General features: G+C 35.9%; 1 protein-coding gene across 1 annotated transcript in view; it reads left to right on the plus strand.

Moving 5' to 3' along the window:
• Positions 1-1,704: 1,704 nt before the first annotated feature.
• Positions 1,705-18,250, plus strand: part of LOC144445257 (axotactin-like) — a 48,218-nt gene continuing 31,672 nt past the window's right edge. Inside the window, exons 1-3 of the mRNA XM_078134800.1 lie at positions 1,705-1,838; positions 16,451-16,802; positions 17,406-17,599. Of these exons, the coding sequence (XP_077990926.1) occupies positions 16,489-16,802; positions 17,406-17,599 (508 nt within the window). The 5' untranslated portion in view covers positions 1,705-1,838; positions 16,451-16,488. The remainder of the gene's footprint in view (positions 1,839-16,450; positions 16,803-17,405; positions 17,600-18,250) is intronic.

Below are 18,250 nucleotides of genomic sequence, written 5' to 3' on the forward strand. Positions count from 1 at the left end.
TCTGTCTGTTATGACATTTTTTTTCTCAAGCCATTACAGGATCAAATTTTTTTTTTCTGGTTCACCTGGAAAATTTTTTTTTCTCAAAATCCTCCATACCCCCCCCCCCCCAGAAATCAAATGGTTCTCCCCAAAAAAGCGATGACGAGTTATGAAAATGTGCGTTTACTCTTACTATATCATGTTCGTCGCATACGTCATAGCATATTAAAGACCAATCAGTCAAACCGACTCGATGATATATACCACATAACTATCTATATTGAATGACACAGGTCGACTACAATAATTATGACCAAGCTTTCTCATAGGGCCATACCATCATTTTCTTTCTTTTTTTCCTTTGAAAATTGTGTATGAACATGTATTGGCGTGTAACTTATCATAGATACTTCAACAGGTGGTTTCCGTGACTGAGAGCTGATTATCATAGGGTCGGGTCGGGTAGGTCTACGTACTATACCCACCAGCTTAGTTTCATCTGACATCAGTTATATGTTTCGTCAGATACTCAAACTTATTCGTCACGTGATCATCACTTTATATAATGAATTAATCACAAAGACGATTTAGTTACACGTACACCACTGTACTCATCAGATTGTTCATCATGGCTTGATCGAAGGACGGACGTCATTTGAGATACTTTGGAGATTGTAAATTCGACGTCTTAATCCCCATTTCGATTTCATCCTCCCTATAAAAAGTCCAGTTCTATAAATTTCTCCTGTCTTGTCTCTATTCATAATACTACGAAGAATTGTGTTATTCGATCCACTGAAGCACAATTAATCGTTACCGACATCCGGGACCTGTACTGTAATGGCATCTTACTCAGACAATCAAACTGAACAATTCGATGATATAATTGTTGTGTCACGTCACGGTACGGTGTACCAAGAATATGTCCTTGAATTGACGAAAGGATCGCAGAGAAATGACACATGCGTAAACCAGTCAACGATATGGGGTGTTATACTCACTTCAAGACATGAATCGACATGCAAATAATACTACACAGAGTATTTATTCAAATAAAAATATCTCAAGTGTGACTGTCCCTTTGAATTGAGGAAGTGGCATTTCTATGACTTTCATCTTATTATGCATAGAAGTCCTTGTTTTGTCTTGAAGTTAGTCTGAAATAGAATGTTTACATTTACACTGTAATTGCCATCTAACTATAATTATATTATTACTCAATTACATCTGAAATAATCCAGGGCAGCTTTTTCAAGTTCAATTCTCTACTTTAGGATCATTCTCCAAAGTTTACATCATGTAAGAACATCACTCAAAATACAAATGAATGTCAACATGTTTTCTGCTTTATAATTTTACTGTTATTTTTCGTATGGTATTAGAATATACGCATGTATAGTATGTCGTATGAAGTGTCAGTTATGGTCAGTATATATTGGGTGGTGGTGGGGGGGGGGGTTGAACGCGGACAGTCAACCACAATAGGAGAATCAAAGTGCAGCGATTACTCGCGAGTATCTCACAGACCACAGACAGATAAAGAAATTATGCAACGAGACAACGAAGCTCACCTAGCCTGTAAACAAAACGGTTTAACCTTGGGTGCATTATTCCAGTCTACGAAGACTGAGATACTGAGACACATATCGTTCTCAGCTTGAGGGCGCTGCGTTACAACATAGGTTACAATCCAATTTATTATTGTGTTAGACAGAGTAGTGACTTGTGTGCACACATTCTGGTTAAAGTCCATTAACAGTGCTGCACGTCATGGTAGTTCAACACGCCGTCTAATTTTCTCTCTATTTCTTCACTCTACATCCCTATAGCAGCTGGATAGACGGTGTAAAAAGTTGGTAAGTACACACATTTAATACTCACAACTATAACCTTGAAAACAAATGTTGAAATATTGACCAATATGACAAAATAATACAGTGAAAATTAAGAAATTGGAGATTTACCTCTGCCCCATAGGTAGTTGGTCGTAGGTAGACACCTAATATTAGCCATAATGTCTGTCGGTGAATTAATTATTAGACAGATGCGTTCTATCAGCGACATGACACCATTGCACATGTTTTTAACATTTCGTCATACCAGCTTCAAAACTCGTCTTAAAATCATGTTACCAATAGCACGTGCATTGGTAATACGTAAATGTATATAAATAAATCCAGCGATGTAATTTCAGGTTGATGTTTTTCGTACAAATGTGTGGTGAATTTCTGAAGCTTTGTCTCGGCCAGGAAAAGAAGCCGGGTCAGACGGGGTTAAACATTGTCGCAATTTCCTACCACCCCCGTTTAATGTATTCATTCGGTCTTCAGCTGTGAACATCTCTACTGAAATGATTTTATTGTTATATACTTTCACTCTCGCCTGTATATTTTGTTGAGTAATTACTGGAGACTGTGTTTCCTAGCGCTGACTCAGTGACCCTAAAGGGGATACACTATTAAACGCGATGAATGCGAGCAGTAGTTTACCATTCAGTGCTATATTTTAGTTAGAGGTAGCTGCAGTAATTCGTCGTCCTTTGTTATGTCAATCACACCCTTTGTCTGTGAATGAAGAGCATTTGTATGTTCAGCAACACTGTGTGCCGTCGGTTCGATCATTGGGGATTTTTCCCACGGTATTATCCTGAGAGACGTTGTCCCTGAATGGTCAGTCATGCCCCAGGCTTGACCGCCGTCTTGTCGACTGGCAGTATCGCACAGCAAATAAAAATGTTTATTTAATAGTCAACGATGAATTATATGGTCTCACTTGTAATTGCTGTCCAATGGGGTGGCCGCTGAGTAACATGGCATCGTGTTGTCGACATCGTCGCAACGAGGCAATGTCCCCACCACCTGCAAGTTGCCCTTTGACAACAACACCCCACTTACAGCTATAGAGTCAAATGCGAAGGTGTCGCTTTAAGAGTCTGGACGTAGAAATACTTGTATGGTCGTAAAAAGAAAAAAAATACAAAGATGTGATTGAATTAGTTACAAAATTTATAACTGGTAATTATGTGAGAGAATTGCACCCTTGTTTGCAAACCACATAACAAATGACTTCACATGTAAATAGTACTATGTGATACGAGGCAACCTTATTAGAGTCAACAAGTATATGTTTTTTTAGTTCTGCAGGGGGGGGGGGGTGAGGTTATGGCTTGAGCGGAACAACGGTATGCATTCACTATTGTTCACCTGAGGTTTGGTCAATACAGTTAAGGTTTCTAACACGTATAATGATGCACGGGGGTAAGTGTACGCTCTCTGACCGTAATCCGCTTGTTAAAATTGATTAAACGGAGAGTTTAAAAAGTAAATAGGTACTTGAACAACGGATCGATATTACTGTTAGCATAACATAATTTGTAAAGTGAGTACGCCAATTTGTTAAAAGACCTGGGCCTGGAATTCCTCGATAGACACGTGACCGCTGTCCTTGTACCCGTGCCACCAGGTAAAATCACGCCAGCGGGCAGGAAACCCAATGTTTTGTCACATAACAATTGACAATGATCACAAATTTATAGTTAAGTGGCCACTAGCCGTCAAGTTGTCAACATTGAAGTGATGACAGGGAATATAACGTCGCAGTTGTGCAATAATTCAATAAAAGTGCCAACATACCTATGCAGGCGTATGTGGGTACGGGGAGCGAGATTTTCAACAAATCGGAAAGTGGGATTTCCGATCTAAGTTTTTTTTTTAATTGAGCGAGTAATGCTGTGTATAGTAACGACTGGTAGACGTTCACTATATGCCGAACACAGACCTGGTTTCACTGTGTTTCTGTACAATACAGTATTGTCCAAGCCACTACAAAACATTTTTCTCAAGGATAAATCCAGCGTGTAAATTTAAAACGGGAAGTAATTAAAAAAGCATCGATAATGATAATATCTGTCGGGTTTCTATGTCTGCAGTTAATGTACATGTTTTCCTGATGGAGGGTGGAGGGGACATTAACCACACGATTTCATACTAAAATCCAATTAGTTAGCATTTGATACGAAATTAAAACATCGATGTTCTATTTTATTGAAACGTGAAAGACATCGAGATATATGAATAGCATAATTTAAAAAAAACCTGTCAATGTATTGCCACATGATCAATTATTTGCCGCACAGAATAAATTACACACTAAATAAGGCTTACATAGAGTGGTGGGCGGTTCAAAGGTCAAACTTGAGAGATAAATTATTTTAAAGACCTACACAATTTGTTTTAATTTTTATTACTAGTACATATTTCATGAGGTCGTCATGATTTTCTAGAAATCAGACGTTGTTAGTCATTCTAATGTCAAAAATGAAATTATATATACAAATAAATACCCAATAAATACGCAATAAATTGTAATATCAGAAATTAATTTTCATATATGCAGCCCCCTCCCCACTTTAAAAAAAAATATTTTTCATTTTTGTACATACAACATACATGTCATATCATAATATATACTTGGTATTGGTAGGCGCCATGACCATTCTCTATCGGACGTAATACGTATACAAACCAGAGAAGGGCGTGGTTAGTCTTTCTAATCATATATATATATATATATATATATATATATATATATATATATATATATATATATATATATATATATATATATATATATATATATATATATATATATATATATATATATATATATATATATATATACAGGCAACCCCCCCCCCCCCACCGCCGCCACATTTTTTTTCATTTTCCTACATATTTCATGTCTGATATATGCTTGGTATTGAAGGGTGCCATTATCATTAGTAGTGTGACATACTACTAAACAGAGAAAGGGCGTGGTTAGTCTTTCAAATATCAAAAATGAAATCATATATAATCATAAGTACCAGACTCCCCGCCACTTTTTTTCATTTTCCTTATTTGTACATATTTCATATCTGATAATACTAGGTATTCAGTGAAAGTTGCCAATTGTGTGACGTAGCCAACCTAGAGAACGAGTGTGGTTAATCTAATAAACATCGGAAATGAAATCATCTAGAAACATATAACACCTGAAATCTGCTATTCCTGATTATAATTCATTATGTGTCAATGACAGCTAATTGAGATAGATTTATCAAATTTTAGCATGCTAATTTTAGTCGTTACATTTTTGTCGTCAAAACAGACCTCAACATTAAATCTGTGTATTTGATTTCTTAACCATTATGACAACTTCAAATGACCACATGATATACGACTGAGGAAACCTAGCATTCGGATAAGATAGACACAGACTAAATATTTTGTTGCGACATGTTGATATAAGCTATTGAATTGACGTTGGGTTAATTCTACTCACAGTAGGGTGGCGTTTCTGATACTTCCAAGATCTCGCAGTATATATGTTAGACACTCCAATGTTTACAACTTGAGTTATCTTGATTACAGGGTGATTATATCCACAAAATTAAAGCGTCATCATTATAATCATGATCACCCACTTGAATGTGTAATCTACTATTACATCTAACAACATTAGTTTTAATTTGTGTCTATCTTAGTAAACCGAAAGCTCGGTTTCCAAAGCAGTATTTTCCACAAAGCTGTCCAGAACAGTTTGCATATGAATGAAATCTAGATAATGTGTTATCGTCTATGAGATATGATATATGATTTTATTTGATCTAGAGGTGTCCAAGTTGATATCTATAAGGAGGTATATCGTGCATGTCATCATCCTAATCTATACAGGTCACCTAGTAAGCAGAAAGTATGTCTTCTCATAGTTGTACCGTTACCACTTCAGTAGTTTTGATCCCCCCTCAGAATCCAGCTGTAATTAAGTAGTCTGAAAGGTCCAGCCGTTGGTCCGCTGATGTAACCACTCACTACCCTACAGGTGAGAAACGCCTGGATCTTTCATGTTAAGCAGTAATTAGATCACTATCAAATCAGAGTGACTATAGAGTTTCAAGTCAGATATGTACATGTATTTAGTGAATCTTACTACCAAACCAGAGTCACTATAGAGTTTCAAGTCAGATATGTACATGTATTTAGTGAATCTTACTACCAAACCAGAGTCACTATAGAGTATCAAGTCAGATATGTACATGTATTTAGTGAATCTTACTACCAAACCAGAGTCACTATAGAGTTTCAAGTCAGATATGTACATGTATTTAGTGAATTTTACTACCAAACCAAAGTGACTATAGAGTTTCAAATCAGATGTACAGGTAGTTAGTGAATCCTACTGCCAAACCAGAATGGCTATAGAGTTTCAATTAGACATCACCTTGCTGTTTGTGTCTGTCACAGGAAGAGAAAATGTCATATTGTTACATTATCAATCAATCAATCAATCAATCAATCAATCAATCAATCAATCAATCAATCAATCAATCAATCAATCAATCAACCAACCAACCAACCAACCAACCAACCAACCAACCAACCAACCAACCACCCAACTACTCACTCACTCACTCACTCACTCACTCACTCACTCACTCACTCACTCAATCAATCAATCACTCAAATCATTCAGTCGTAATTTTAGAAATTATCTCTAGTTATACTGGAAAGTACACCTGCAGTGATGTAGGTCTCAAAGGTACACGAAAGAAACACCAGTTCACATAAAACTACTGTAGGGACGTAATAATTCACAATGGGAAATCTCTCATTACTGTTCCGCTGTCACAAAGGTCAAAGGTCATTATGATCATGAGGTAACACGTGTTCAACATGTCCAGGAGAAATTATTCCAGTTTACTAGTAAAAATGTTGATATACGATAGTACGAAAACATTCACTCGTTTTCCAACATAATATATTTTATTTAGTGTTCGCATTTTGTCAATATCAAACATAACGCATACTTCTGTTGATCGAATTCTCGACAGATGTTGTGTACAGATGGTCAACCCCGGGGTCAGCCATTTATTATTCGAACACAGTTCCCTAGTTGCCCTCTCCAGATGCAGTCTGTGTACATGCGGGGGTTTATAGAGGGGCCGACATGTATCTCAGACCGCCAACACAACGACCATACAATACAACGCCACATTCGCATCTAAAACGTCAATAGACATAATCCAGTACGTTGTGTTGCATGGTTGTCTGTCTGTCTGAGATGTTATCTAGGACATATCGGTTTAGCCGAGATTGTCCTCGTCTTAGACGAGGAAAGTCAGATCCTCAGACCACATGTTTGCTGGTCTGAGTCAGAAATAAAAGACCTTTCTGAAATGGCACCTATCCTCCATATGTTGATTTATAAAAACTGCACGTGATTATCAGTGAAAAACATTATTTGTATTCAATTGCCGAAACAGAAACCTCGTATATTGTTGACATGCACTGAATAATATATTGATTTGTGTCATCCTACAAATCTACATACGGGTATTTACAATTATACTACCACTGTTGCACTTCAAGTTTTCAGCAGGTGAGGTCTGAATGCTTCCATGATCTCTCCTGGGCATAGTGCTAAACTAATGTACCGAACCGACCTTTACAAAGTGCCTATATATCACTGGAAGAGGGGGTACATACGGTTTGTTTTCAAAAATGGCGTATAACGCAGGCTCAAGTAGGCGGTCCAACTTCACGAATCTTAAGCTTCTCTCATCAAAATTTTGCCAGCATGTAGACTTACGTTTCCCAGCTCTGTCACATTTATGGTGTTCATGACACATATATAAAACAAACCTATACCGGATTGCACCCACATACATTTTTGTAATGATACGATCAAAGGTATTTCCATGTATTCATGAATTTAAAAGTGACGTAACTTCGTGTTTCTAAAAAGTTTGCCAGTCGATTTATATCATGTATATACTAGTACGCCCACACAGTTAGTGTACAAGCCAGCGCTCTTCCTATATTTATGAGTACGTGGGAGATGCTTTCTGTCATTGAAAAGTATAAAATATTAAATCCTTACAAATCCTTTTACATGAAATTATTATTTTAAAAAAATCTAAAATACTGGCTCCTTAATACAATTTGAGTTGCAATTTTATCAGATAGCATCTACATTATACCGGGGACGTTGTCCAGTAGTCAGGGTCTCTAGACTGCATGGTTCACGTTGAACTACATATATACTGCTTGTTGTCATCACCAAATCAAAGATTCTGGTCTTAATTTATTTCTTTGACTTGTACATATATATATACTGTACGTTTTTGTACCCTGTGAAATAAATAATTAAAATTCAATAAAGTGTACATAGGCAAATCAATATTTATATTTTTTAGAAACCGAGATATCGCGGGTTTCGCAATAATTTTATGAACAATTTTTGTCAGATGACTTGGCACACCCCTGTAATGACGTCATCGACAGAAAACTTATTGCACAAGGGTGACATTTTACTGTTACCATTAGTAATGTTGTAACAATATACAATGCAAGTCATTCATGGTTAAATGAAATTCGATAGATACAATCGACTCATTGATGATGCATGCCGGGTTATTGTATATGTATTACAGACCTCATTACATTATCAACAAAGAATTTTATAATCTCCTGCCTGTTCAATTCACACACCACGGATGTATAAAGCAGCCATGCGTCAACAAATAACAGTATTACTTAGATGTATTGCGGAACTGTAGCATTTTAATTGTTCAAAATGCAAATCTTGTAAAAATCGCTTTAATCGGATTACTTTGCGCATGCGTACTCAGATCGATATCACTAATACTTCACTTCTCCTTCTGGTAAAACTGAGTATACTAGGATCTACTTGACTTCAATAGCTAGCTGGTGCACACCCCTAGACGATGTCACGTGTCATGTTCGTAATTTTAATATTTACATAGGATACTTTTAGAGTAAAGGGAACACAATACTGGAAGTGAGTAAACTCCACTCTAGTACTGGTACCGTGATATTTTCCAATATCATCATCAAGTTGACTCATCAACTTGAGTTGTCCCGAAACTTACCTATCACTGGAGAGGAGGGGGGGGGACTATATACCCACTACGGTCAGTTCATGTTTACATGCACATACGACACCATTACCATATGATTTTGCCAAAACACAAACTCAACCTATATGTTTTGAGACATTGGATACTCGGATGTCGCGAAAAAAAACAAAAGAAAACTCAGATTTCCATGTTTTTTTTTATGATCAATAAGGTATTATATCTAATCTAATGAATAAATAAATAAATGAATGAATGAATGAATGAATAAAATAAATAAATAAATAGATAAATAAATAAATAAATAAATAAATAAATAAATAAATAAATAAATAAATAAATAAATAAATAAATAAATAAATAAATAAATAAATAAATATATATATATATATAAATAAATAAATAAATAAATAAATAAATAAATAAATAAATAAATAAATACATATTGAAACAAATTACATGTTACGGACACTGTGTATCAACTTTTCATCCTTGGTGATCCATAATGAATATTTGTCGTGACATTACAGCATGACATCATGAATTACAGCATGACGTCATCATCGCACAACCTGTATAAAACCAATGTTTGTTTAGTTTCTTTATAAAGTTCTAAACATGTCATGATGACTTGTGTTTCAAAAATGGGATTTTATTATTCTTTCGGTCATATTTGTTGTGAGTCTTACATTCAATGTACTGAATGTTACCGTTACATCAGTTTGTTACACCGTAAATGTTTGCATGCATGCAAAACTAATAACTCTAAGTCTAGCTAGCTAATGAAAGGCGTGATATTGCCGTAATTACAATCGTATAATTACTAATAGATCTCACGATAATATCAAAGGTGTATTTCAAACGGTAAACGTCATCAGCGTCATAATCTGACGTATATGTGTACTATGTCAGCACAGTTTAATCTAAAATCAGATAGGTAGGTTGACATTCTACACTGATACGATAGCAAATTGGTTTGTATTTAGTTTATCATATTCAGGTCAACTATTCCAATGTCCTGTGTGTCTTCATACGGCGAAAATACTAACATAGTGTTCAAAAAAGTTACTCGATTTGAAGGAAACTTTCCATTCAGGTTTTGAGATTCAATATTGTGATATGGACAGACAACGCATTACTATCGATAAGTTATTTACATTTAAGATGAATATTTGAAGACTGGTTTTAGAATACCGAGATATCTGCTATCTACAGGTCAATCTGTTAAAGTTCATGTAGGCTGACGATTGTACATTTTGTAAAGTCGGTACAAGCTAAAGGCAGGTATTTTTTTATTTCCGTTTTTTTTTTATTATAATCATAATAGTTATATATATTCAACTTGATTTATGTACACCGGTTTATGACTGTGTCTAGACACACACATTTGTTTACAGTCACAAGTTACATTTGTGTGACTTAGCTAAGGTATGGTATTTTCTTGATCTGTAATATTGTTTAGCATAGTTTCTCTCCTCTAGTGTCTATGTAATGGTTATATATATATACCACTGTTACAATTCTGTTTTTACATCACGAAACAGGCGTTGGTATCTACACTTTATATGTTGATAAATCTGACATTTGAAATAATGCATAAAAATAAGCAACGGAAAATTTTACCGGTTAAACCAAACGAAACGTAAATCTAGTGGCCAATCATCAGTGACAGGTATTACAAATCCTTAATTAGAGGCTGTTTTTCTCGGTTTCATAACAAACTTACTAATTCAACTTTGTTCTCAGCTGTCAATGATCAATATGATAGTGTTTAAGTTTAGAGCAACAGTTATTAATTTTAAAATAAGGTAATTAATAAATTTTTATTGAATACCTTAATATAGAATTTTCAACATTGCCTGGTCATACTGGAGTATTGAAATAACTATTATAATGAAAAAAGTCAAGTTATTTTTAGCGGTGACCTTTGACCTAATGCCGATAATTATTAACTGGGGCTGAACCGCCATAGAAATGTAGTTTGTACCTGGTTTGTACTGGCGTTTTTTATAGTGTCATTCTGATTTATTGATATCTTTATGCTAACAGGTCAGAAGTTATCGAGTCAAACAATGACTGGGTTTCCTTCAAAGTCAGAATAAATAATTTATGTTTGACTTTGAGTCACGTGTTTCACTAAATGCATTCTACCAAAAGTCGCCTTCCTGTCAATCATGAAACCGATGAGTCCCAAGGACGAGACTTTTTATTTGATATAACAAAAATATTGCAATATCTGAATTTTTACTCTTCAGTGTGTTGGCAGGGAGGGAGGGAGGGTGAGGTAGTGGTTATTATGTACTTGTCTATTCTGTCTGTCTGTCTGTCTGTCTGTCTGTCTGTCTGTCTGCCTGCCTACCTGTCTGCCTGCCTGCCTGTCTGTCTGTCTGTCTGTCTGTCTGTCTGTCTGCTTGTTTGCCCATCTCTTCCTTGTTCCCCCTCCCCTTCTTGCCTGCATCCCATTCGTAATTTTACAAAGTTCACCTTGTTAGAGATGACACTGAAATAATCAGTGCATGCCCTATAAACTCAGTTGAAAACCAATTACACAGGAAGTAGGTTGCATACTTTGTTTTGGTCTTCAGTCTAGGTGTGAATATTTATACTTTGCAACCTACCGCAACGTCTATTGTAATACATAATATAAAAATCACTCCGTGTCAGTGGACATAACACGGAGAATATACGAGACATGATAGACACAATGGTCAGGTAGTAATGGCAGTTATTGGTAGTTAATAGGGGTGATGATTTATAACACTTTTACGACCAAGACTCAACTGAAGTGAAAAGGCAATCTCTTTGAGAACTACTTCACAGGAACTTGACAGTACTTATCTCACAATTTAAAACGCTTTCTCAAGCAAGCTTAACAAGGGCCGTTGTTGAGTTTGTAATGGTTTACTGTATTACGTTCCAGCTACTTACACAATAGTTCAAGAGAGAACAGCTGTGACGTCATACTTGAAATAACTTGATAGAAGTACTTATTTGCTTTCGTTGTGGGGTACATTTTGACACAATCTTCTAGTAAAAACCACGCTGTCTTATCCTAAACTTTGTCCTCCTAAAATAAGTACAAAGTATACTGGCTAACATGAAAAATAAAACTTGCACCGAAAGTTGTGAGTGAAAGCTTGAATGTTAGTTTCTCTTTATCAGCTCACAGTGTAATATCTCACCTAGCATATATAGAGTTTACCAGATCGTTTTCCATCGTCGTAAAACAACAGCCTCTTTTACGGCACCATACATATTTCGTATTTCGTTGCCTCAGCAGAAATATTTACTCTGGCTTTTTTGACGATTGTTGTACAGTAAGCTATGAGGCTAGGGGTACCAGGTAATATAGCCTAGTATGCTATATGGATGAATTGACACTGACATTGTTGATATCAATGACATACCCATTACGTCAAAATGAGAGCTGGGCTATACATACTTTTGTTGACTTCATCGACGACCTGAAATCGTACAGGCTGGGCATTTGTCTTCAAAAGAGTCTTATTATGGGACTATGTTTTGCAATGTTGGTGCATGATATCACAGAAAAGTTTTTAGTGTAGTAAAAAGGCACGTTATAGTACTGTGGACGTAAACAGGCACCGAACGGTATCCACTGGAAAAGAAGTCTACATAGTGTAGAGAAAGCATGAGGACCAGGTGTTCAATCAAAGGGGTTTATCATTTTGTAAGGTAAAGTTGGCGAAGAAATGAAAACTTGAAAAGTTTACCATGATTACGGTACTCAACCTCTGACATTCATTGGCTGTGAAACGGCATCAAATTTCAAGCTGCACATGTTTAAATTTGGCGAACTTTGTCATGCTGCACATGTGCATGCCTCTAAGATCACTGAAGTAGCCCTTCACGAACATGTATCGAAGCAAGCCCCAGTTGACATGAATTGACAGTTAGCAGTCGAACTTGATAAACTAATTTTAACCCAGTCAATATGTGAGTTTTAATATCATATTGTCTACTACCAGCATACTAATTGAAGCCTGTATCTGGCACCTAGCCTGCATGCGATGCTAAACACTGGTACAAACCGCCCGCGTATGTGCTAGCGCTGCGCAGTACAGATGCTCGTTGATACAAAAATACACAAATTGTTACAATTTAGTTTATTTTCACAGCTGATCATAAACAGGACATTGTTTCGAAATCATAGCGAAATAATCACTAGTGAAAAAGTGCCGCACCCTTCCCGAGATAATGATCAATGATATTTTATCAGAATTTGTGTACATTCAGTCGCGGAACGTCATCATGAAAGCAGTTCTGTGTGAGGACTTCTTACTTGCAGACGGAGTAAGTCGTGACGGACTAACTTAATTCATCAGTCATCATTTCTCAGGCTAGCGTTCCCTTCTTCAAATTGGACGTTGTCAGATTCGAGTCTTAACTTATGCCGACTGCACTTTAGGACTGGTAAGGACTGTATTCGTTCGATCCTGCACGTGATTCAGACTTTATTACAGATAGTCAGCTGTACGTGTATCTGTTGAATACGTGATATTTTTCCGTAACATTTCCCCAGAAGTACGATATACATAACTTTTTTTTTTTCAAACCATTTTCTGTACTGGTAAGCTGTGTCATGATATTACAGAATGCGTGTATTTGTTAGGCGCGGGTAACTACGTCTTGGTAACCAAGAGTTTGGCGAACAATATTCACTCGGCAAAATAGTATATCACAGCATTGTTGAGACACTGTACTGAGTCAGACCTGTCTATCTATATTACTAAAGAAGTCTGCTCTCATAATCTCATTTGTAACCCCGTGACCCGAGGTCATGACCTGAAATGTCCATCTTGATTACGTAGGTTTGGCGGGACAACTTAACTATATTGTCATCAAAGTGCATGATAATAGTCGCTGACCTTCTGTGACCCTTCACAGACGAGGCAAATGTCAGTATCTCGCCCTACCCAAAGAATATTTCGCGATCATAGCGACACCTGTTGATTTTCACAAAGGTATTAAAATAAATCTAGTTCTATTTCGTCAAGGTTGATCAATAAATAATGGTTCCAGTGTTTGGGTTTTGTACGTGTATGTTTTAACTCGTACTGTAGGTAATACCCTCAGATTTTCTGAGTCACACTTTATCTCATAAATACAGGTACATCAGCGCCGGGATGTGGTAAACCATTGAAAACACAAATGATTCATAATTCTGTTATAAATGGTAGAATCTAAGTTATGTTAACATATCTGGACTCTCCTGTCTTTCATCGTGTTCTTAGCTGTCAACATAGCCGTCACGGTGACGCAACCACAATACTAGATGACAATACAGTATAACAAGAAAACTGAACAACCTGCCTGTTGTAAACGCCAATTTCTCCACGCATATTCACTTGTCGTGATAGTAAACATTTACATCGTCTCCTGGGTTGGACTGCTATCACTTTGGTATGACACAAGGGAACACTGTGTTTATCGACATCTATTTAGACAAGGTGTGGTTAAAACGACTTACTCGAGGAATTTATATCTACAGACGTTTCTATTCATATAATTAAGTTTGTTTGAAATTTCACACCAAGTCTAAAATTGACGTGTCGTGATGGGTAGCTAAAAAGTATGATGGAAGCAGGACTGTAACTCCAAGTCGATAAGTTACTAAGGTAGAAATGAAACATTTTGAAGTTTTTAACGTTTACTTTTTACTAATTATGTACAATAATTCGTTGATATCACTGTTATATTAATATCAAATTTTAAAAAATGACAAAAATCAGAAGACTTTGGTTCTTAATTTTGGCGGGAAACGTAAAATTATCGTCAGACTTGTGTGGCGGGAAAATTGTTTGTAGGTACCCGTACTGTTTTGTTTGATTGTTTATTTAGTGAACTCTGGTTTATTCTTTCTAATGTAACAGATCTCTGGGACTAATACGGTTAAAAATAAACAGTGATTTGGTCATTCAAACTTCGCTATCTATAGTTTGCCCCAACGTCAACTCAAATTGACCTTTCCACGTCGTTTCAAAATACAGCGATTCGTCAGATTTTCCCCACTTCGAAAACAGTGATAAAATATGTGTCAAAATGATATAGTTTCAATTTACCACGGCCAGAAGTCAATAACTATGCACTACGTAAAATCCACATCAAAGTTTAAATACATACAACTAAATCTATTTTAATCTATGTGCTATTATTTAGCGAGTAGTTTTTCTTAGCAGTTTATATTTCTTCTTGTTTCATTTATTGTACCTTTAATAATCCGTAGAGATATATTATGTGTACTAAATACATAAATAAAAAAATATTCATTTGTACATAGTTACATAACGCTACAATATTGGCATAACTTTGGTTGATGGAAATACCTTGCAAGCAAAAGAACTGGCCGGTTGTGTTGATGGTCTGAACACCACCATCATTGTTATTATTGCAAACAGTATACACGATACGATATGGATACTTTGGCTGATTATTAACACATTGCTGTAATGTTTACACATCTCCCAGTAACACTACGTTGAATAAACTGAGAACATACCCCAAAATATCTAAAGGAGGGACAATTTATGATTTAATGACAGTAGATGCTCTGTGACTCAGGTAAAACAACAGTGGTTCGTCTGTGCAATTGATGGGATAACCCTATACATGTTGAAAGTTTCCGGACACCTTTGATATTTCGATTTTCTCTGTTAAATATGCAAATCTCATGCACGCAGCTGTTATTAACATAATTGAATGTATTTTGTGTTGTCATGACAACGTAATTATGTTTGACACTACTCGAAAATGGTTGATACATGGACAATTATTTTTTCTGGACTGCGCATGCGGGTATGAATTCATCTGACCTTTAGCAAGGAGTTTTGAACCACATTGACGAAAATACGACTTTTAGATATCAGACTTTAGATAGTTCTGCTGTAAATACTTCATCCAAAATTATTAAATTTGTCATAAACTTTTCATCCTTTAGGATTCTGTACTTAAGGAGAAACACTTCAAGTTTAAGACTTAGTCTAAGTTTGATTTATCCGTTCATTACATTTACCGAGCGTTTCTGAAAAACACGTGACCTCTAAACTTTGCAGACGAAAATGTACTTGTAAGTTGTAGTAGACAATATGCCAGGTACGATAAAGGGGTACACATTTGAATCACGGGGGTAGAAGACTGCGACTGCCTCCATGGTCAAATTGAATCGGAGTTATGCGTTTCCTAACTTAAGGGAAACAATTTGCAACGCGTGTAGAAGATATCGATATCACAGAATTGTGTCATTGTGAATATGAATTGTGTCAAGACCGAATAATCATATTTATCGGTTTAACTATTGTAGCACCAGTAACACGACAATTGCATCAGCCATACACATGTACTGTCAAATAGTCATGCAACCTTATTTCGAATTTGTAAAATTGAAAAAGAGAATTTATTTTATCGAATATTTTATTTTAATTCTCTGTCTATCGACGCCATATTGGTTAGGTTAAGCTCTGATATGTAAACTCACCCCTACTCCAAATAGGTTTGAATATTAACTTTGTGTTTTTTTTTTATCTTTTGCAGGTTGTCTGCTGACTGACAAGTTCCTCCAAGGGTCGACCATGAGGGCGCCCTCTCATCTTCTCCTTCTTCTTCTCTTCATCTTTCACCAATCATTACTCTCGTTGTGTAAAGAGGACACGAGGACTTATCTTGATGCTGAGAGTTCTTACTCCATATATCGCCCAGTATGGCGAACTACAGACACTATAAGTATACGTTTTGAATTTAGGACTTTAGTTCCCAATGCAATGCTTCTGTTTCATGATTATGATCAAGTACTTAACGCATCAGCCGCATCACAGTACGCCATGGGGTTGTCGCTGAGAAATGGGAAATTACAAGCTACGCACCATTACACATCGTTCTATGAAATGTAAGTTGTTTATTTAAGTTTTTTTTTTGAATAAATGAATTTGCTATATCCTTCAGACCGGAGAATGCTTCCTAGCAGGTAAACAATAACTTGGACGAGATACGTTGGCAGTTATTGCAATTAGATGTTCTTTGCAGAAATGTGATATCTGATAGATTTTATAAATCGTACTTTTTTTTAACACAGATATTCATGTCGATGGATATCAGTCGGAGTTCCTATGCTTGATGTTCACATTTATTTGATAAGAATACTAACCCTGGGTTTTCCATTGTGTAATGGACAATATGGGTTTGTTTGTTTGGTTGGTTGGTTGGTTGGTTGGTTGATTGATGGGTGGGTGGGTGGGTTGGTTTTGTCAGTTGAATTTACGTATTGGAGCTACACACCTCGTTTGTTCAGCATCTCTAGCTATTTAATGACTAAATTTAGATAATTCAGTCAAATCCTGTTGAGACACAGAGGACAAGTTATTACTTCGAAACGTGTCTGTTTCTAAATCAAAAGTGGAAGAAGAAAACTCGTGGTGAATAAACATACATGTACTAGTATTGGTTGTCTGAGGGCAAACTAACACGAGACACATTCTTATCACCCACACAGAGTAACAGCAGGTAAGGGACTTAGCAATGATGAATGGCATGAAGTATCACTTACAAAGACACCAGATGGTAACTTTAGTATTACGGTAGATGGAAAAACACAGACTCTGCAACTCAAGGCGTACACAGACGGTGAAGCTGGCGAAGCTATTGCAGAACTAGGACCTTCACCTAGTTCATCTATACACATTGGAGGTAAACATTGTCTTGGTGATTCAGCATTTCAAACACATTGCAGATACAGACAATTTCATACAGTATGTATGTATGTATATATGTATTTATGTATGTATGTATGTATGTATGTATGTATGTATGTATGTATGTGTATGTGGTATATATGTATTTATTTATGTATGTATGTATGTATTTATTTATGTATGTATGTATGTATGTATGTATGTATGTATGTATGTATGTATGTATGTATGTATGTATGTATGTATGTATGTATGTATGTATGTGTATGTGGTATATATGTATTTATGTATGTATGTGTATGTGGTATATATGTATTTATGTATGTATGTATGTATGTATGTATGTATGTATGTATGTATGTATGTATGTATGTATGTATGTATGTATGTATGTATGTGTGTATGCATGTGTATGTGGTATATATGTATGTATGTATGTATGTATGTATGTATGTATGTATGTATGTATGTATGTATGTATGCATGCATGCATGCATGCATGCATGCATGCATGCATGCATGTATGTATGTATGTATGAATGTATGTATGTATGTATGTATGTATGTATGTATGTATGTATGTATGTATGTATGTATATGTGTGTGTGTGTGTATGTATGTATGAATGTATGTATGTATGTATGTA

This window comes from Glandiceps talaboti, chromosome 14, assembly GCF_964340395.1.
Source record: "Glandiceps talaboti chromosome 14, keGlaTala1.1, whole genome shotgun sequence".
NCBI lineage: Eukaryota > Metazoa > Hemichordata > Enteropneusta > Spengelidae > Glandiceps > Glandiceps talaboti.